This window comes from Molothrus aeneus, chromosome 11, assembly GCF_037042795.1.
Source record: "Molothrus aeneus isolate 106 chromosome 11, BPBGC_Maene_1.0, whole genome shotgun sequence".
In the NCBI taxonomy this organism is placed as follows: domain Eukaryota; kingdom Metazoa; phylum Chordata; class Aves; order Passeriformes; family Icteridae; genus Molothrus; species Molothrus aeneus.
Window position 1 is genome coordinate 14464675 of NC_089656.1, and position 20748 is coordinate 14485422.

At 49.5% G+C, this 20748-nt stretch overlaps 1 protein-coding gene across 1 annotated transcript in view; it reads right to left on the minus strand.

Annotated features, from left to right (window-relative positions):
• PSKH1 (protein serine kinase H1) overlaps positions 1-13429 on the minus strand; it is a 30908-nt gene extending 17479 nt beyond the window's left edge. Inside the window, exons 1-3 of the mRNA XM_066557565.1 lie at positions 13397-13429; positions 11917-12079; positions 9825-10850 (exon numbers count right to left, since the gene is read on the minus strand). Of these exons, the coding sequence (XP_066413662.1) occupies positions 9825-10763 (939 nt within the window). The 5' untranslated portion in view covers positions 10764-10850; positions 11917-12079; positions 13397-13429. The remainder of the gene's footprint in view (positions 1-9824; positions 10851-11916; positions 12080-13396) is intronic.
• Between the last annotated feature and the right edge of the window lie 7319 nt (positions 13430-20748).

Below are 20748 nucleotides of genomic sequence, written 5' to 3' on the forward strand. Positions count from 1 at the left end.
CAGCACACGCTGCCTTTCTGCTCAGACACCTCAGCACATTCACCTTTTCCCACAAGTATCATACTGCTCTCACACAACAGTTTGTGATTCATAGACACAGCCTCTTCTGAGAAGCCAACACCTCCTAATTTTCTGTTCTTCACCTGTTTTTGTGCACTAACTTACTTAAAAAAAACCCAAATTACACTGGCTACTGAATTGCTCAAATTTGACAGGGCTATCTGGAACTCAATGCCCTTTGCAGCCCTTCCAATTCAATGTCATCTACAAATATAATAAACATACATGTACTTCCCTCACCTGGGTTGATCATTAACCCCCAAATACCTCTGCACCTTCAGCCATTTCTACAGAAACACCATCACTACCATGTTCCACTTTGCTGATGAGCCACCAGAAGGTAAATGTCACTTTTAACACGACAGGTTTGGGGAAACACAAGATTTGGTCCCCAGGCCCTCCCTGCTTCACAGTTCATTTCCAAAAAGTAAGTTTTCAGAGACCATGGAACACTTTCATGAAATAGCTGAAGATCTCTTCAATGGCAGATCCATCCTTGCCAAGCTCCAGTGCCAAACATCGGAGGTATGGGAACTCCTGTAGCTTTGGAAGAGGACTTTGCAGTGAAATTATTTCACATTCTCAGCCAAGTGTCAAGTTTTCCTTAGTTTTGCAATATCAAACTCTTGAGCAAAACAGTTGCTGAAGAATGCCACCAAGAATACCTGAAGCTGGACTAAAGCTAAAAGCAAATAAAGAAATATGAAGGACTAAATGTAGAGAGGTAAGAAACTGTAAGCCAGGCACCCCTATCAGCACTGATAAAACAGTATATCAAGTCTTGAGTCACCCCAGCTGTAAAGAGAAACCTTTCTCACATGTGAGCCACATAATCATTCTCAATATTATCAGATTATTAAAAAGTTCTTAGAAATTATTCTTCAGACACAGACAAAGGTAGGAAACACACAAATACTTTTATCAGGTAGCACAGTTCTACCTTTTGTGAGACATCAAACTCTTTGGCTAATCACTTGAAGTGCCTGAAGTACTGGTGCACTGGACGTAGGGAGTGCCATGATTATGAAGTTCACAAGCTGTAGACATGCAGCCAGGCACACACCAGCACTTTGGGGAACCCTGCAGGAACAGCAGGCATCCCTTAACAGCCTTCTCCAGAACGTTCTGCCTCTCCTTGACTTGTGTGAACGGCTCTCATGTCACCAATCAACACTAATCTGGTGCATTAGTAAAAGCTCAGTTTTCAGAAAAATCTATAAAAACATCCATTTGAAATAACAAAGGCATTGGAAAACATGCCTGGTTTTTCTACCTTGTCACTCACTTGGGGCAGCAGGGGGGCAAAGCAGGGGGGTGGGTGAGACTGGAGAGAGGAGGAGCAGCTCCTGCTCCAAACCAGGGAACTCGGATCCACCACTGCCAGTCTGAACCACCCCTTCCAGCCCCAAACAACTAATCCAGTTCCCTCTGTCTACAGCCTCAACTCTGCAACTGCAATCTTGTCAGGTTTAGGGATTTCAAGGATTAGGTAAAGAAACTGCCAAGAAAACCTCTGGGCTTAGGAAGCACCTTTGCAGCCCTCCGGCTCAACATGAACAGGAATTCCCTATAACAGTTTCTGCAGTTGAAAAGAGATTTCAACAATGTGATATTAAAACCTTGACTTCTTACCATGCCAAGCACACTGCTTAATTCCTCCTTCCTCACATCCCAGGGCAGGAGGACACTGCAAATGCTAGGGAAGTCCCAAATTCGGGTCAGAGCAAATCTGAAACACCTTTCAATGCCAGACTGTTCCAAATATATCAGGTTCAATTGCCTCTCTCCAAGGCAGGGTCAATTACAGGCCACAAAGTGATTTGCAGCAAGGTACATGTTCACAGCCCTTCCCCACAGAGCTCAGTTTTGATTAAACAAAAGTGGCTTTTAATCTGCAGCAGGGGCAGCAGCTGGAAGTACAGCCAGGTGCCAGCTCTGCAAAACCTCAAAGCCTCAGCCTGGAGCTCAGAACAGTTAGGAAGATGCTGTAATCTTCTCCAGAGTGCAACACTTTTACAGCTCCCCCCTGAAAATTCACTTTAAGAATGTTTTATAGGTGCCAGCCAGTCCTCCCTGTGCCCCTAGATGCTGTCCTGGTGTTGTACTTCCATACAATCATCTGGGGCCTCAGGTCCTCAGCAGAGCGGGTCCAGGAAATCCAGCTGAAGCAGTGCAAGATGTCACCCCAATCCACTCACCCCACAACCTGTGATAAACTCCCACGTGTGCCACAGCAAGGAGAGAACCACCCTGCTCACACCCTGCTCAAGGGCTGCACCTGGCTCCAGCCCAGCACCACGAGCAGCTGGACTTCCAACACAAACTCCAACCCCTGGGTAACCATTTCCAAGGAGGGCAGGAGGGGACAGCTGCTGTATTTAGGGACAGGTTTCCTGCAGGTCACAGCTCTTCCCCTGCAGAATTAACACATATTCTCACCCTCTTGGTTCTAAGTCAGTTAGCATGCAATAGCATGTCTTGCCTCAAAATACACCTCCAGTAAGGTATCAGAAAAAACAACACATCTGAGCCACAGCTGGAAAACCAAGGACTCAATCAGCCACAGGTAAATGAGGAAATGGCCTAGGCTATGTTTAGGCAAATGTAATGAAGTCAAAGACACCAATGGTAGCTGATAGTTCAAATCCTTCCTGTTAATAATGTGTATTCTGTACAGAAGCAGCTTAATATTCTTTTTCTACCCTACCAATTTCTCTTTATCCCTACATCCCTAATTCTGCAGAAATACTATTCCACCATTAACAGGATTTTATAGGGCCTCCAGATGAAGGAATGAAAATATATGTCAAACCACAGCACTATTGTAAATCCCTTCCCCCCAGATGTGGCTCTTGCCTTCCTCCATCCTTACATTACGTGCCATACGTTGTACACCACTTCCCCAAACTCAGTCTTTCACCCCAAAAATCTTCACCAAAATGCTCAGCTGCTGTCCCTCACTCTGCCTTGAACCTGCAGGTACTACTGACATAGACAGCAGCCCTAAGGAAAAAGGGCTGTGAATGAAATCACTGGGAAAAAACCCACATTCCTCTTCCCCATGGAGATTGCTTCCCTGCTCTCTTTGTTTCTAGAGGCTTTGAGGCTTAGACAGAGTTTCCACCCTGTCCTGATGACATGCACAATTCTGTGAAATATAAACTGTTAATACTGAGTGCTGCAGACTGCAGCAGTATGGAAATGGCAGATGTAGGCAGAGAAAATGACCCCTCTCCTTGCTTACCCTGCCCTAGCATTGGGGGTTCTCTCCACTGCTGTGTTGCAACATAAGCTGAAGTACATAGTAAAGAGGCAAAAGGAGTGATTTTGAAAAATATCCTTGTGACACCAATTCTGTTGGAGGAAAAAACCTTCAAAAAGAATCTTAAGATGCAGCCAGAGCAAGGGGGACTTGATTTTCAAATGCATGCATTGGTTTCAAAGCCCTTTCACTGGAAAAGGTGTTTCTCTACCTGTAAATAAAGTGCTTACCAATGCAGCATGCTGAGTTTTTGCAGGAGCATGGTCACTGATCCATGCAGGAGGAGGCAGGATTTCCCAGGTTTTAACTGAGGTTATCACATTTCCAAAGATGTCCCTCCCTGCAGAGGGAGAGATCTGGACAAACACTTCAGCTTTTGGAGCTGGAGTGACACAAACACACCTACCCTCACAGCCACTGAGCCGGTGCATTAAAAGAAAAGAAAGAGCAGAAGCCAAGAGAAGTCCATGTATTGGGCTGGCTTCAGTGTTCTGTGCCTGGCTTGGAGAGGAGCTTTCATCCTGTTCAAGTGCTCCAGCTCTTCAAAGGAGAGCAGAGTGCCCTTTTCAGCAGAGCCCTGCGCCTGCAGCTCGCCAACACTCTTGTTGTTCTACTTCAAAATCACCGCTTTCACACAGCCATGTGAAATGCAAAAGCACATTCCTCTGTAAATTGATGGGGTTTTACTTCTTCCAGGCAAAGGGCTCAACAATTTATATAAAAAACAATTCTTCCCTACATGGGGAAAAAAAAGCCAGCTCTAGTTTTTAGGGGGAAAAAAGCCTGCATTACTCTAAGAACAGGACTATTGTAAAACACTTCTACCATCTAATGTGGCTCACAGGAACAAACAGCAGCTGCTCTAAGTAAAAAGCTCTTTTAGCCCCCAAGAAGGCTAAAAACGTGGTCCCAGAGACTTACATGCTCACACCAGTAAGTACTGCAAATGTGCTTTAAAATCCTGCCTTCAGCTGCCCCATCCTTGTTTTCTTTGTTATACTATATTCAACAGCTTGGGCCACTCAAACTCCAGGGGAAAGAATGGAAAATTGGCCACCCTGCTGCTTTGAAATCTCTCCTCTCTTCTGGCACAGACATCAGAGGCCAAGGTGATGACGGCCCTGCAAAAGCATCTAATGGCTCTAAAGACCATCTTGGCACAGCCATGGAGGGCAACACCAGGTGTCAGTGTGGCCTTCTGGGGACCCCTCAAGGGAAGGGTCCTGCTGCACCCAGACCCTCCCAGGCACTGAGCCAAGGAGAGCTTCCAGAAGAATCAGGTGGCTTTGCACCGAGCTCCTCTTAGAGCAAAGAACAACTCCACACTTTGCAAAGGTAAATCTTCAATAAAGGGGGGCACCTACCAGCTTCTCTGGCCTCTTGTACTCACAGGACTTCATCTCCTGTATTAAAAAAATATATAGGACCAAGGGAGCATTAGAGGGCAGTGGTGCTTCTCTGTTCCTGGCTATATTTTAAACTAGCTTTGAATGTTTTCCCAAAGACATACTCCAGTCCAAATTCAGGGAAGCCAGTCTGCCTTACTTAAAACAGATGTACTACAATAAGATCACCAGTTTTCCCTCTTTCAGAGAAAGCCAGCCAGCCAGACCTGACACAGCATCAGTGCAGAACTTACTGCATTGCAAAACTTATGAGCAAAACAGCATCCAAAGTTTCAGAATGCTTGTCCTATACTGACTGAATTCTCCTGAAAATGATAAGGACTATGGAGAGATTTTCTCTGATATGCAAGTGAACTTTTTTTCCCTTATAGGAGACCAGTTTCTAGAGTAAAATACAAGTATGTAGAACAGAAAGTTGAGTTGCCACTATACACTTCCGTCTACAACTTTTATGGGAAGGAGGTTACCAAGAATAATTACAGTTTCTTTCTGTTGCCTGTGCCTTTCTTATATTAAGCTTGTCATTTGATAGGAAATCCAACTACAGTCATCATAATTTATAATGCAATGACTGATCAGTCCCTCTGGGGCGGGATGGGCGATTCAACTCCCAACTGAGTCAGAAGCAGTCTGGGTTCAAGCTCTACCCCATTCTCTCTCAAAACGTTGAATAAATGCAGGAAATTAATACTGAAATTTGACAAGCCTGTCACCTGTCTCCTCCACTATGTGTCACAAGGGATTTGAGGGATTACAAGTCCTCCACAGTGTTTTAAGCAGCCCCCACAACGAGGACAATTATGAGGACACTTTGGAAATGTTCTGCAGACGTGCTTGGCTAAGGACTCATCCTGTGAGCACGCATCAGCTGCCTTGGAATGGCTTTATTTTTATCTTGTTTTCTGCCAGGTAGCACAGGTAGTTTGTTTGCTAATGCACTGCCTGCACTCTCTGTGCTTCATGCTTCTGCTATTAGCTGCAGGCAGGAAAAACTGCTTGGGGAGAAAGTGGTTTATCTTTTTACTCACACAGACTGAGTTGTTATGGGAACACCATTCATGCTACTCATCCAGAGTAACTTGGTTTTCCTGTAACTAAGGGCACTCTTCCAGCAGGAATCTATCTATACAGGATCTGCAGAGCTTACCCAACACCTGCACTTAACTTGGTGCTTTAAACTCCAAGTTAGGGCAGAAGATCATTAAGATTCTGAATGCTCAAGGAGAGAAAAGTAGAAATGCAATGCACACACAGTTTGCAAGCCAGGCTTCTCCTCTGACCTTTGGTCATTCTCTCCATCAATGTGTCTTCCATGAATTTGTCCAGTTGCTCTTCAAACTCAGGTAAATTTCCAAGGTCCACAGCCCTCGTTTTCACCCTGTGAATAGCCTGTATCATCAGAGACTCTGCAGGTTTGTTAGGGATCTTTCTCCCGCTGGCTTTTAGGCAGAAGCAACAGCCCCTTCAATCTTCACTGGTTTTGTCCTTCCCTATGGAACTGACCATGTATTTGACATCTGTGCTTATCAGCAAACTCCTGATACATGCAAAGGCCACTGCCACAATATGGCTGCAAAGCTCCTTCAAGAGATTTTGGTGAGGATTTCCATCAAAAACCATTGGAAAATCTAAGCCACACAAAACCAGTTCATCTCTCCACAGGCTGCTAAGTCTCTTGCAGAGCTCCTGCAGACTTGCAATGCCCAACTTCCTTCATATATCAAGCATGTCTCTCCTATCAATGCATCCACTAGCACCATAACTTAGAACAAGCTTTTTTGGTTATTTGATTAAGACATGTTCCCACAGCAGCACACACCAACCTCACCCACTGTGAGCATACCACAAAAAGCTGATTCTGTTCTATGAATAGGAGAACAGTCCATGAGAGAAATGGTATGTCCAGATCAGATATCAAAATCAGAACAATCCATACACCTTAGCTAAGTTTCCCAATTTAACCATAGCATACATTATCTTCCACTTATTCCATCGATTTTCCCAGGTGTGTAAAGCAACATAAAAGTACTGGTATTCAACAGAAGGAGAAGCTTTGAAAAAGAATCAGAGCAAGTCTGTCCTAGCAGGATAATGATGGTCCAATTTTCAATTCTGCACTTGCAAATTCAAAGAAAACTAAGAATGGAATTCCAGCTTTGCTCCTCAGTCAACTTTTTAAGCTACAAAGAGCTCCCAAAAATCAGTTTTAACTCCAATATTTCAATTAAAAATTAAATGAAATAATTATGTCCAAACATTCTTTTTAGTAAGTTCTAACAAAACAAGTGAAAAAGAATCATTTTGCAGCAGGCTACATTCAAAGCAGTGTCAATAGCTCACCTAACCCTGACTCAGGATGCTCAGGAAAAAAAGCACACCAGTTACAAAGCCAGCTGTCCTTCCTTCCTCATCCTAGCCGTTACCAGAAGCAGTTCAAAAAGTAGAGGAGATACAAGAGATAATCAGAGCAGTGATGTCAGCAGTACCTGAATAACCTATTGTGGGAGACCTCTCCTACTGATCTGCTAATGGCCTCTTCAAACAGACCTCACACTCCAGGAAAAGGAGCCGGGCTAACAGGGCTCCAGTCAGAAAGCAATTACATTAGCTGGACTAGAGATCACTTGTTTTTCCAAGAAAATGGAGCTGCTTCTCAGGTCAGCATGCATCTTGGCTTTTGTTCCTCTTTCAATACAGCTTTGTCCTCTGTGACCAGGTTTTGGGGTCAGACTTTTCAAAAAGCACCGAGAGTCAGGGCACTGCTGCTGCCTGCCATGGTACAGTTGAAGACAGCTCCCTCCTTCCCCACTGGAACTTGTCTGAGCCACTCGGCTCAAGCTGTCAGCTCTGTAGCTCACAGGCTTCTTTCAACATTTCCTCTTCTGTTTCAGATCCTCAGCCTTCAGATTACAGAGAAGAAAAGCAGTTGCTCCCATGAAACCTCTGCTCCTGCATCCATCCAAGACAGATGCTGTTGGCAATACACTCGAGTATTCTGCCCACTCTTACTCCAAAGAAACCAGGACTTGGCTCCTGCCGTTCCCATTCGTCTGACAAACTTATCAATGACCTCATTTCTGACATCTTCCCACTTCCTCCAGTGTAACACAAAGAAAGAGGAGCCATGGTCTGTGAACACCAAAACCTCAGAAGCATTTAAAAACCCAGAGTGCTGGCAAGATTGTGGGAAACACAACAGACACCTTTAAACCTCTGGGTCACTTCGTCTTCTCCTAGAATTTATTCACAAAATGAGCAGCCTCTTTACTGCATCTCCTGCCAATACCTGCCTACAGTCAAGCACCGTGCAATTTAGGGGCATAGGCTTAATTACAGTGATAAAGTAAAGCATCCATTTTCCCTGGCTCTAGAGGAATAGAAAGCATCCAGGCAACAGATACAGGCTGCTGGCTGACACATATTTGCTTTCCAAGCAGTAAAGCATCGACAGCTTTCCAAAATAACCACTCATGTCACACACAGTATCTATAACAGCCTCCTAAAGTGTGTAATTTGTGGTGGCATAACAAGTAAAATGCCTTAGGCTTGTGCATTGACACTTTCAAAATAGAGAGCTTAATGCTTTCTCTGTGGCATTGCTACCTCTGCATGTACAACCAACAAGGCTCCAGTGGCCTAGTTGCAATTCACAATATTTCTCAAAACCAATCTGTTCTAGTACAAGGACCAGTGGACATCAAAGTAAATTACCCAAGGAACCTTCAAAACGCTCAATTCACTCTCTCCAGATTGCCTATGGCTGCACTGAGCTTGATCAGACCCCCTTCAAGTGTTAATTTTTTTGGAGGAAAGGCCCTAGTCTGTTCACTCATTCTTCAAACAGAAGCCAGGCCGTGCCTTTGGTTATTCACACTGCCTTTCTACACACGATTTTCAGCTCTGTATTTTTATCCAGAGAACACAGACCTGCACTCAATAGTCAAGGGCATGGCATGGCAAGGACACGACAACAGCAATACTCATTCCTAATATCAACAGGGTTTTGATCAGAAGAGTGAAGATGTTATTTACAAGTGTTTAACTTCAAATTGTTTCTTCTGAAGAGCAAGAAGCACCTTCAGGCCCCACTATCATTTACAGAATGCCTAAAAATTATCCCCCAAGAGTCTTCTTTCCATTCTTACCTATGAAAACTATCCTTCAATCCTCCATTTTCTCACATACCAAGCTCAGGAAGCAATGCAGATCAATTTCTGAAATAATCCCATCTCCAGATTGAAGAAGTAAGTGCCCCTTGCCTGCCATAACCTTTCAGCAAAGCTATTTTCCATACTACACTTGGATTCGTGTCAGGAATCAGACTAGTGATGCATGTGCCACATTTCAAACACCCTGGCACAAGTTTCAACTGCAAAGCCTCTAACAGCAGCTAGAAACCCACAAGCATCCCAGTTCTGTTCTACAGCAAGTTTCCTCTTTCTGTGCACACATTTTTTTAAAGGAGCTCACTATGCTACACTGGGAGCAGACAGAACATGGGAAAGGATTTTAAAAGCCAGAATCACAGATTTTTTTACCCCTGGTAATGTTACCACCTACAAGACAACCAGCTTTTGGTCATCACAGAGACACACCTAGGGAGAGCTGAGACAAAGTAGAAATTTTCCAGAGTAGAAATCCATTTTGATTTAAGTGAAATGTACATCTTTGAGTTAAGTCTGTAGTTTGAAAACACAGCTGTTTATTCTGACTGCCTGTTCTCGTAAAAAGCCTATACTGGGAGAAACTGCTTCAGCTGAAGGACAGAAATAAGGGAGAGGGGCAGACAGAGAAACAGAGACTGCTACAAGAGCAGGTCAACCTGACCTAAGAATTCTTTCTGATAAAGAAGAATTAGTTAGCAGCAAATGTCACCCGAAATCTGTAAAAATGAATATGTATGAGCCTATTGTGAAATTGCATGCATATGTATTTGAAAGGGGGATAAAAAAAGATCTAGAGTTCCCAGAAGTACGCATGTCTTTTGAAGAGAGTAATCTCCACATGCGTCCAACGCTGTAATAAATTACAACTTCCACAGAGTTGTAGAGTTTCTAAACAGAGCTTCTTGCCTGACTGCCCCCCACCACACTCACCTCGCCTGAGTAACTGTACTTTCCCTTCAGGATCTGCCGGTACAGGCGGGTGCGGTTGTCGTCCTCAAAGGGCATCGTGCCGCTGAGGAGGATGTAGGAGATCACCCCCAGCGCCCACATGTCCACGGAGTTCGTGTAGGGCTTCCTGACCAGGATCTCGGGAGCGATGTACTCCGGGGTGCCACACGTGGTTTTCATCAGGCAGTCGTCCCCCTTCTTGCGCGCGCTCGCCAGCCCGAAGTCGGTGATCATGATCTTGGAGTCGGTGCCCGGGTGGTAGTACAGCAGGTTCTCGGGCTTCAGGTCGCGGTGGGTGATGCCCAGCGTGTGCAGGTACCTGACCCCGTCCAGCACCATCTGCAGCACGCGCGTGGCGTCCCTCTCGGTGAAGGAGCCCTTGGCGATGATGCGGTCGAAGAGCTCGCCGCCGGTGGCCAGCTCCATGACCATGTACACGCGGTCCTGCGTCTCGAAGACCTCGATGAGCTGGATGATGTTGGTGTGGCGCACGCGGCGCAGGACGCTCAGCTCCGACTCGCACACCTCGCGGCCCTCGCGGTACTTGGTCTCGATCATCTTGATGGCGTAGGGCTGCTTGGTGGCCTTGTGCTCCACGCGCACCACGCGGCTGAAGCTGCCCCTGCCGATCAGCGCTTTGATGTCGTACTTGGCCGTCACGCGCGGGTCGAACTTGGCGCGGTACTTGGCCACTTTGTTCTTGCGGGGCTCGGGCTGCTGGGCGGGCAGGGGGTTCCCGGGATAGGGGTTGGTGTGATGGGGAGGGGAGGGAGAGCCAGCTTTGATGACAGCCCCGCAGTCATCTTTGATGAAATGCTTGTAGATGTCACTGTGGCCAGTGTAAGGTTCCACTTTTTTAACCAGGTCTAGCTGCACATCTTTGGGGGGCTCGGGAAGCACTTTGCTGGTCCCACAGCCCATCACTGACTGGTGTTAATTCCCTATCAAGGCATGTTCCCAGGGGAGCACCAGCAGCAACCACATCCGGGGTGATTCCCGCATTTGAATCTTCGGAAAAGAATGAGAAGAAACAAATAAAGAGGGATCAAGGTAGTGAAGATTTTTCCCTCCATTTGAATCAAAACAATAGCACCATGCTATCACAAACTGAGAATATGGGATTTCCACTTCTCTCTGCTACATGCACAGTGCTCTGCTGCTTTCATCATGAGTCAGTGAAGGCAGTGCCTACAAACACCCAATCCTGGTCAGAACAGATGTGTCCGTGGAAATCACACAGTATCTCTCTTTACTGGGGATCGTTTGTTTTCTGCTCCCTGCTGAGCCCTGAATCAGTCACAGAGCAGTTGAGGCTGCACAAGACTTCTGGAGGTCTTTTTGTCTACACACAATTGCTTAATACAAATCAAATAAAGAAAAAAAAGTCAAACATTTTCTTTAGTTTTGTTAGATCTGCTCAACTTTCTCAGTCAGCAGCCAATCCAAACCCAATAGTTCTGAGTTTGCTCACCAGAAGTACCTCAGCAATTTGTACACTTAACCCATCTTCACAAGATTTTCTTCATATTGAATTTGTACACTGTCTTAAGCCTCTCACTACTTTGCTGCTGGGGATCAATGGAACAGCAGAAGAGGCAGGGAATATGGAGCCAGAGGCACACTGGTTTGAAGGTGCAGCCCCTGCTAAAAGGGAGATATTCATTTGCCCAGAGCAGCTTTTAGCCAGCAAGTCCCTCATTCTCCAAACCCTGAGACATCAAGGTGGGTTTTCACATCTTTCCACAATCTCAATTTTACATCTTTAGACACAAAGTGGCACTTCTGGCTTTCCACTGGAGCTGCCTGTAAGAAGTGGAATTCTTCCCAGCTGTTCCAGACTAGGAGCTCTTGCTCATCCCAACAAAACCAAACCAGCTGCACTTGGGGCAAGTCTTTCTGTGCTGATTAAAACAATATGACTGGTCAGGAGATGGGGAAGCCACCTGTGGCTCTGGCAGTCACTGGGCAGTTCCACATTTGCCCTTTTTGACTCAGAGCCCATCAACATGTGTCTGAGCCTTCACAGGACGCTACAGAAACCCATTAGCCTTGAAAATGTGATTTTAGGTCTTACCATCACCAGGTGTATCTCCACTCAAGCACCACCTCTCCAAGTAACTGCTCAGCATGAACAGCAGAAAAGGAACCCCAGCCTGTCTTCCATGGGGAAAAGCAAGTGGAGAAATAAGAAATGTTTTAAAGGGACACCTGGAAGAAGTTGAGACTCTTCATCCAACCTGGAAAGAAAACCAGGCTTTCGTTAAGATTCAGTTTTATAATCAAACATCATCAAAATAACTTCTCAAGGGAAAAGTTCCCTCCTGGCAGCACCCTGAGGTCAAACAACCCAGCCACGCACAGACATGCCTGTGGCAGGGTGCAGGCAGCAGAAATTAAAAACAGCTTCAGAAAGATTAGCTGACTTCAACCCAGCACTGCCCTGGAGGTGAGGCTTCATTCAGATTAAAGCATCATGATAAAAACAGCTCTGGCTAGTCCTGAATAATGCCTCCCATGGACAGTTTTCCCAGCATTACTGAACCTTAAAGCATTTTAAGTTAACACAGAAATGAAATGAGAGCATTCGTAAACAAGATTATTACAGAGTAATTCAACATGTAGAGAAGGACTCGTGTAAAACATCCCACCCATAACTAAAACCAAACAGAAGAATGAATAACTTGAAAATATCATCTATAAATCCACTCATGGCATTAACTGAGATCTGGCAGCAACTCCAGCATGTCAGTACATGCTGACACTTGAGTGTTCCAGTGAAGACTACAGAACCAGAGTCAGCAACAAAATGCTTAACTCCCCATTAGTGCAGGACATGCTCCAGTGCAGTAACCACCAAGAACGTGGGGAAAGGAACTAAGAGAAATTACAAGCATCACAAGCTCTCCGAGGGGGAAATCACATACTTGGCAGGTGGCAAACTATCTGAACTACAGATGGAAGAGGTGGGAAGGAACATGAGATTTATGGTTCTCCCCTCGGAATTGAGCTCCTTGCCTGCCGTGTCAGTAACGCATCTCGAACGTGCCTCTCACTGCCTGGCAGAACCTGGCATGCCCACTGCGAGCTCCTGGTGGATTTCAGAGGGGAAACCCGGGGCCGGGGCTGCTGCAGCACCGCAGGCAGCTGTGCCGGAGCCAGGGGCAGAATCAGCCAAACCAGCCGGGATTCCAAACCCGTTTGTTTCCAGAACTCATCCCAACCCAGGCCGCTTGTGGATATGCTGGAGAGGGGACCCAGGGCCGGGCCGGTGCCGGGAGCTCGTCCCGCGGCAGGTTCGGCTCCAGCCTGGGAAGCACTGGGCCCGTCCCGCTGAGGGGACACACCGGGAGCGGGCAGGGCTCCCTCCCCGGCCCGCCCGGCCCCGCGGCCCAGCGCCCCGGGCAGCGGCGGGGCTGAGACGCCGGGGCCCGCCGCGCCCGCGCTTCCCGGGCCGCACCACCGCCACCGACCGGAGTGAGAGAGAGGGGGAAAGGGAGGGGAGCCGGGACCGGAGCCGTGCCGGGCGGTTCCGGGGGCGCCGATCCCGGACTCACCTCGGCCCACTCCGGCCGCGGCGCGGCACCGCCTCCTGACGTCATCACCGCGCGCCGGAACGCCCGAGGGGCGGGGACACCGCGCGCGGCGATTGGCGGAGGGAGCGGGGGGCGGGGCCGAGGCGCGAGGAGGGCGGGGGCGCTTTACCGCCCCCTGCCGGGGCCACCCAGAGCTCGGGCCCGCCCGTGTCTCCGCGAGCCTGAGGGGCTCCGGGAGAGTGAGGGCCTTCGGGGCTGTGAGGGGCTCCGGGCCTCACAGCAGCCCCTGAACCCCGCCTGGGACCCCTCAGCCCCATCCCGGGCTCCTCAGCCCCAGGACCCCTCAGCCCCACGGGCCCCTGGAGCTCCTCACCCCCATGGACCCCAGGGCCCCCTCACCGCTCTGGCTCTGCTGTTACCCACAAAATCGGGCTCATTCCTTGGTGTGCACCAAGCCGATAATGACACACTCCAGAGAGACGCTGATTGTCTATTTCAGAGCTGCCCCAGCCTGGGTGCTCGGTGCTGTTTCACAAATCCAGCACACCCCACCAGGCTTTCTGTGCCATTATTTACACAGAGAAGTTCGGGGTTAGTGACTTCCCAAGGACAGCCCCTCTATTAAGATTGGTTAGTTATTGCCATAGGAATCACATAACTTAATACAGGTAACTTCTACTCATGCTCAGGGGAAGGACCTTCACCTATGGGTCTTTTTGACCCACAGCATGAATTTTAGTGTTACCATGAAGATAGCTCAGCTCTAAGACACATGGACATTGAGTATTTTGCCAAGTTGGCAATGTTTACATAGGCGAACATCAACATCTTAGTTTATAACATCCCTAAATCTTGTTAGTTCCAGAATATTCTTGAGTGACAGGTATTGGCTGCTGCCTGTTCCACCAGATTAGCTCTCCTTTTTTGCTGATTAGGTTTGAAAGTGTACAAAGGTCTTACACCAAAGAACATCCTGCCTTACGATAACATTGACATAATCTGCATTTTGCATCACTGTGACCCCGTGGGCTGAGCCGGTGGCCCCTGGCAGGGGCAATGTTCCTGCTCCCCGTGCTCCTGCCTCGGAAGAGCGGCCGCAGTTTCTCGTCTTTGGAGCCAGATCCAGCTCTGACAGCTCCCCAGCAGCGCCTTGGAGCCCGCAGCCCACGGAGCAGCTCCGAGGGCTCCCCGCTGCGCTGCGGGACTCTGGAAAAACATTCCCTTTGAAAAAGAATTGCCCGGAAACATCGGTCCTTTTCCTTGGCAGGGAAAACCCGGTCCCTGTGGGACAGCCCTTGTGCACAGCAGAATAACGAGGCGCATTCCTTTCTCCTTTCTTTGCCCCAGCTACTAAGTGCCACAGAACCCACAAAGTTTGCTTGGTAACTGCCTGTGGACTTTCTTCCCTCATATCCTTTCCTCATCCTCAAACAAAACACTCCGAGTCCCGGCCCTGGATGACCTGAAATCAGGGAGAGAGGGATGACACCTCGCAGGGATGCTGACGGCACTCCTTTCCCTTGGGGGCACACAAATGCAATGCTGCCGGGCTTGTTTGCCAGCCTGGCTGTCACGTCATTCCCTAGGTGGCTCAGGTGGAGCGGGGCTTTTTTCACACTCCTACCATGTTTTTAAAAATAGCCGGGTTTATTTTAATGCTCCTGGTATCTTCGGCTGCTTTAGAATGATTAGTAAGTCATAATGTAGTAAAAGTTGTACCTGCTGATGCACATTATTGTCATCAGCTGCTTCTCTGTGTAATTCCCAACAAGGTGTGGAAATGTGTGAGGTTTGAGAAGGGGCTGCCTGGGCTGGAATTGACGAATTGGGTGAGTTGTGCAGTTCTCTGCAAGGGAAACTCCCCAGTTCTTGTTGTCCCACACAGTAATGGTGCTGCTGGTAGGTTCTCAGCCCTCTTATCCCCCTGCTTTCTTTATGGAGATGTTTCCCCAGCCCCACTGTCCCTGAGAGGTGGCTTAACCTGTGTCTGACATGTTGAACCTTGCACGTGTCCCCGTTTAAGTTGATCCTGTTATTTTAGGCTGTTTTTCAAGGTCATCCCAGCTTGGTTCTACCAGCGTGCTCCTCTCTGTCTTCCTGGCTGATGGGTGTAGAGCAGTGGGCTGCCTCACCGTGGCCGGGGAGCTCACACAGGGATAAGTGCTCAGCAAGGATTTGTTTCCCTCAGGGGATACAGCTTCCATTAGTCACTTCCTCACAGCTTTGTTTCCTGACCAGCCGCGTGGGAACACTGAATGAGGCTGTTCCGGGTCCATCACCGATGAAAAATATCAAAGAACCAACAGGCATCGAACCCTTGGGCCAGAACTGGGGACTTCTGAGAACCTCAGTCAGAGCAGCTCTTGTATTATTTATGCTGTGGTGGTGCTCTGAGACCCACTGGAGCCAAGAGAGCTTCACACCAGACATCTGCACAAAGCCAACATCCTCCTGGCAAAACACCCAGGGATGAGGTGGGAACTGTCTGTTCATTTGTGTGATCCACTGCCTGCCAGGTCAGGCACCCGGTTTGACCAGGGGTCATTGCCTGTTGATTCCTGATGCCTGTTATTCCATCTAGAGCCTTTTCTGCAGGTACAGCAGGAAGATTTCTGACTGGGATAAGCACCTTGCTGCTGAAGCTCTGAGCACTGAGAGGTTCTGCAGCCGCTCATCCTGCCAGGCTCTGGGTGCCTGAGCTCCCACCAGCAGTACTCCAGCCAAAAAACATTGGGGTTTTTTCTCCCTCCTCCAAGAGGAGACTGGTAACAGGTTTCTGACACACTCACAAAGCAGTGCTGTCCTTGGGGAGGGTCTAACAGCAGGTTTTCCTGCCAAATGGGCTGTTATCTCCTTGTCATTTTTTTTTTTTTTGCCTTTTCCCTTCCAAGATGCTGCTCTCCCTGGAGAGAAGCCTCCCCCTGCTCTTCCGTGCTGACCCTTTCAGAAATCCCCTTCAGAAATCCCCTGCCAGTTCTGATGCCCAAGACCTACAGCCTGCCCCCAGCCCCATGGGAAGGATTCAGCCCTTGAGGCAGGAATGTCTGTGAAGAGTCACAGAATCCTGGGATGGGTTGTGTTGGAAGGGACCTTTAAAGGTCATGCAGTTCCAAACTCCCTACCATGGGCAGGGACAGCTTCCCCCAGACCAGGTTGCTCAGAGCTCCATCTTTGATACTTCCAGGGATACTGGCAGTGCTCCCCTGATCCTGCAGCATGCCTGCTTCCCCCCGAGAGCCTTCACCCCTCTGCAAGGATGGGTTCCCCTAGGTTTTGTATCTCCTGTTAGTGGCTGGCTGGGACCAGGGGGCAATGCTGGCTACCCACAGGTGGAGGATCCTCTCTCCCTGGAGGTGCTCCAGAGCTGGCTCCAGCACCAGCACTAACCCTGCTTGGAGCAGGAACTTCAGAGTTCCCTTTGCGTCCCACACCTGCCTGTGGTGCTGCCAGCTGGCTCCAGAGTCTCACTGGGGTGCAACAAGCTGCAATTCCCTGTGGAATGGTGCGAATGGCGGGAAGCAGCTCCAGCATCCCCTCCCCCAGCACCACAAAGCTGCCTGGGACATTGCTGCACATCCTGAGCATGGGGCAATTTGGGGATCCCAGGGCTTCCTGCTGTGCCAGGCAGGAGAAGCCAGGAGAAGAGGGCCCCTCATCTGCCACCAAATGGATGGAAATGGATGGAAACCTGGATTTCCTCCGAGCTGCATCCCTGCCCTGTGTGGCAGCCAGCCCAGCCCTCAGCGGCCATGCCAGGCCAGAGCTCAAGGTTGTCCCAGCAAGGCTGAACAGAGGTCGTAATGGGAGGATGTTCAATTAAAGCTGCTTAAAAAAGAAATCCAACTTTCCATATGCCTCTCTGGAGAATAAAACAGCCCCAAAGCTGAGCGCAGATGGGGTGCCAGGCTGAGCACAGCCCCCATGGCAGAGGTGACTCCGGCTCAGCTGTTCCCACTGCCTCCCATCCACGGGGATTGAGGCTGTCTTTTGGTGGTTCCTTATGGAAAGCTGGACATTTGGCTTAGCAGAAATCCCCATGCAAACTCGGACACTGGCCAGCCCTGTGACATAGTGTCCTCCAGGCTATGCTTGTTTTCCAATACTCCTGCTCCCCCTGGGGTGCCACTGAAGCTGGAGGTGGCAAAACTCATGCCTGGTAGGGATCCCAGACTGGGACAGTGGCACTGGGGCCATGGAAGGGCAAGGAGTCATCCCCCCTCTGCTGGTGGCCTTCACACCAGTCTATCCAGTTAGAGAAACCTAAGCGCATCCCCACAGATGAGGAGTCCTTCCCCAGCTGGCACCTTCACCGGGAGGAATTTCCCTGGGTGAAGGAATGGAGGGTTCAGCCATCATGTGGCAGAGGCATTGGGCAGTATGGTGGGAGGCTGGCCCTCATGTCACTGTGCCACGTGGGCTGTCTCACTCACACAGCCACCTAGAATAGTGTCACCATCTGGTTCCAGCTGCCCAGGGACACGAGGGCCTCCCTGGCCCCTTCTGCGATTGCAAAAAGTGAATTCAAACATCAACTCAGCTGGACTCAGCTGGCCTTTATCCCTTTTTTTTTCTTTTTTTATTAATTCAGGTTTGTCTCTTAGAGAAGAGAGAGGGAGATAATGTCTGCAGAGCATTTAATCTTCTGCCCAAAGAATAGCAGAGAGCAAATTAGGATCTACTCCAATTAATTTGCCTTGATGGGCAAAATCTGGAGAGCGGCCATATCTGGGAATTAAGAACAAAAGCAGGGAGTGTAAAGTAGGTCACTGGAGTTTCATAACCAGAACAAGGGGTTTCCACAGCACGGTGCTCCAAAGGCTCCCGCTGCCGGGATCCCACTCTCATTCCCCACCATCCACTCCTTTCAGGCTGGACAGCTGCTTTAGGATGCTGTCACTGTGCAGGGAGCCAGTTCTGGGGACAGGAATGAGGATGTTGTCCCTTCCCACAGCAGGACACAGCTGCAGGGCTGTCCCAAACCCTTAGACCCAATGGAAAGACGACACTGGCTCAATGTCCCAGTTTGCAGCACCAGAGAGCTTTCCTGAGGTCAGCCTGCCCACCCTTGATGTCACACTGCTGCCCTTGGCCCTGCAGGCACCTCCCTGAAGGAGGGCTGGGGTCACAGGTGGCACTGGGATTTGGGCAGTGCCTTGCTGTGGACTCTTGCACATGCAGTGTCACCAAGCAGTGGTGACCCACACTTTTCCATCGTGCCCAAATCCCAGCCCTGGCTTCCCAGAGCCACCAGTGCCTGCGGGCTGTGTCGTGACACTGCAACGCCTTTCAGCTGCAGGACACACATCGAAGCACGGCCAAAGGTGTGAGCCACGTGTGGTGACAAGTGCTGGTGCTCAGGACACGTGGTGACATAGCCAAGGGTCTGTGACATGTATGGTGACATTTTCCAGGACATGGGACGTTCTGCGGTGTGTCTTTCTGCACACAGGGTGAAACACCCGGCGTGTTTGGTGGGTGTGGGTGGATCTTCCCAGGCTTTGATTCCGGCTGGATTGAAGCACAGTTTGTTGTCCGCAAGTGCCACCATGGCGGTGGCAGCTGTCACAGCACCGCACTGGTGACGCTCCATGTCCCCGGCCACCTCCCCTGCCCGCTGCGCTCCCATCGCTCCCATCCCGGAGGTGCCGGCGGGCGCGGCGCGGTGCGTGGCTGGCGCCCGGCTGGCGTTTATCCTCTTAAGCCACCCCGCCGGGATCCGCCACTAATTCACCCTTAAACACAGGATTGTCAGGAACGGGGAAGGAGAGAATCGGCGGATTATCCCCCCGGCGCTGGCGTTAAACACGGGGAGCGGCAGCTGCTGCGTGAGGAGAGCTGGGGTGGTGTCTTGCCCCGTGTCCCATGGGGCACCAGCCCGGGATCAGCATCTTCCCCCAGATGTTTTGTGTCCCCCCCAGCCAGCTCCAGGCTGGTTAGTGAGACAAATAATGGGAAATAAACGCAGAGCCCCCCACAGAGCTGAGGGATCGGCAGCAATCACTCAGCCCCGTGGGATGAACCAGCAATCCTGTTAGTGTTTCCCAGACCCAGAGCCTGGCAGAGGACTGGGACAGCCAGGGTGACATCCCAGAGGTGCCCAATCACCTGTTTAAGTTACCAGACCTCACAGCAAGAGGTTTTATGATGAAACAAGCAATATTTTTCCCTGTCTCAATGAGGATAGTGATTGTTGAGCTCCTTCCTCACATGCTGAAGGCTTTCAGCCACAGGACAGAGTGGCAAAAGATTCTCCAGGCCAAAACCAGCAGCTGGAATGTTTTTGGGACAGCCTTGAAGTCATGGAAATCACAGAAACAGCAGCAGCTCATTACCCACAGCACATAGGAGCTCATGGCTCCTGTTCTCTGCTGAGCCTGGAGCAATCCTCAGAGCTGTGCCACTTGTGGTGCTAGCCAGAGGATTTTGTTGCCTTTCCCAAGTGGGGTGGTTTCCACTTGGGATAGGCAACAGCCAGATTTACCCACCAGATTTCCACAGGCAGATTTATCCACCAGTGCTGCTGGGGGCTGGGGCCACACCAGCAAGGAGCCCCTGATCTGTGCCACAGCTGGGGTGGCCCATTTGCAATTCCAGTGGCCCTTCAGGCAATGGATGGGGAGTGAAGGCTGTGCCCAGGAGAGTGGGGAGGACGCCTTACCACCCCAGGCCTAGGGGAGCTGGTCTGCACTCTGGGCTTTAGTAGCTGGGAAAAATATCCTAACTTTTCAGCATAACAGTGACAGGGATGGGAATTAGAGCATCTTCCATTCATAGATACGAGTTTAGCCAAGTTAAATGCCCACAAATCATTTAGGTTTAACATTGACAATTCCCTGTGAACCTGGATGAGATTTCCAGTTCCCCAGGTTTTTTACCTCCATCATCTTTGTATAAAAAACAAAAAAAACCCTCTCTCTTCCCTGCAAACCATATTTTTCTTCATGACCATGAATACAGCAAGACCAAAATAAAAGGGGTGGAAAACAGAAAATGTCACTGGAGTTGCCCATCAGAGGACAAGCTATTGGCTGCCAAAAAGACAAAGAAATCTGCACCCTGTGTTCTCCTGAGGTGCCCTTTAAAAGGAATAAAACATGTGACACACCTCTAAAGGGAATATCTGCTGTGCCCAGCCCTGAAAAGTAGTAGCCAGGGAGCACCAGGGCAGTGGGAATCGCCCCCTCCTGGGGCTGTTCACGGTCCCCTGGACTCCCTGGCATGGCCATGGGCAATACACTGGAGGAATGGAGTCACAGACCCTCCCACTGACCCTTCTTGGGGACTGGTGCAGGGAGCACCTCCTCTCCAGTCCCCAGAGCAAACACGGAGCTTGGGAGGGGCTCAAGGGGCATCCCATGGCAGACAGACAGGAG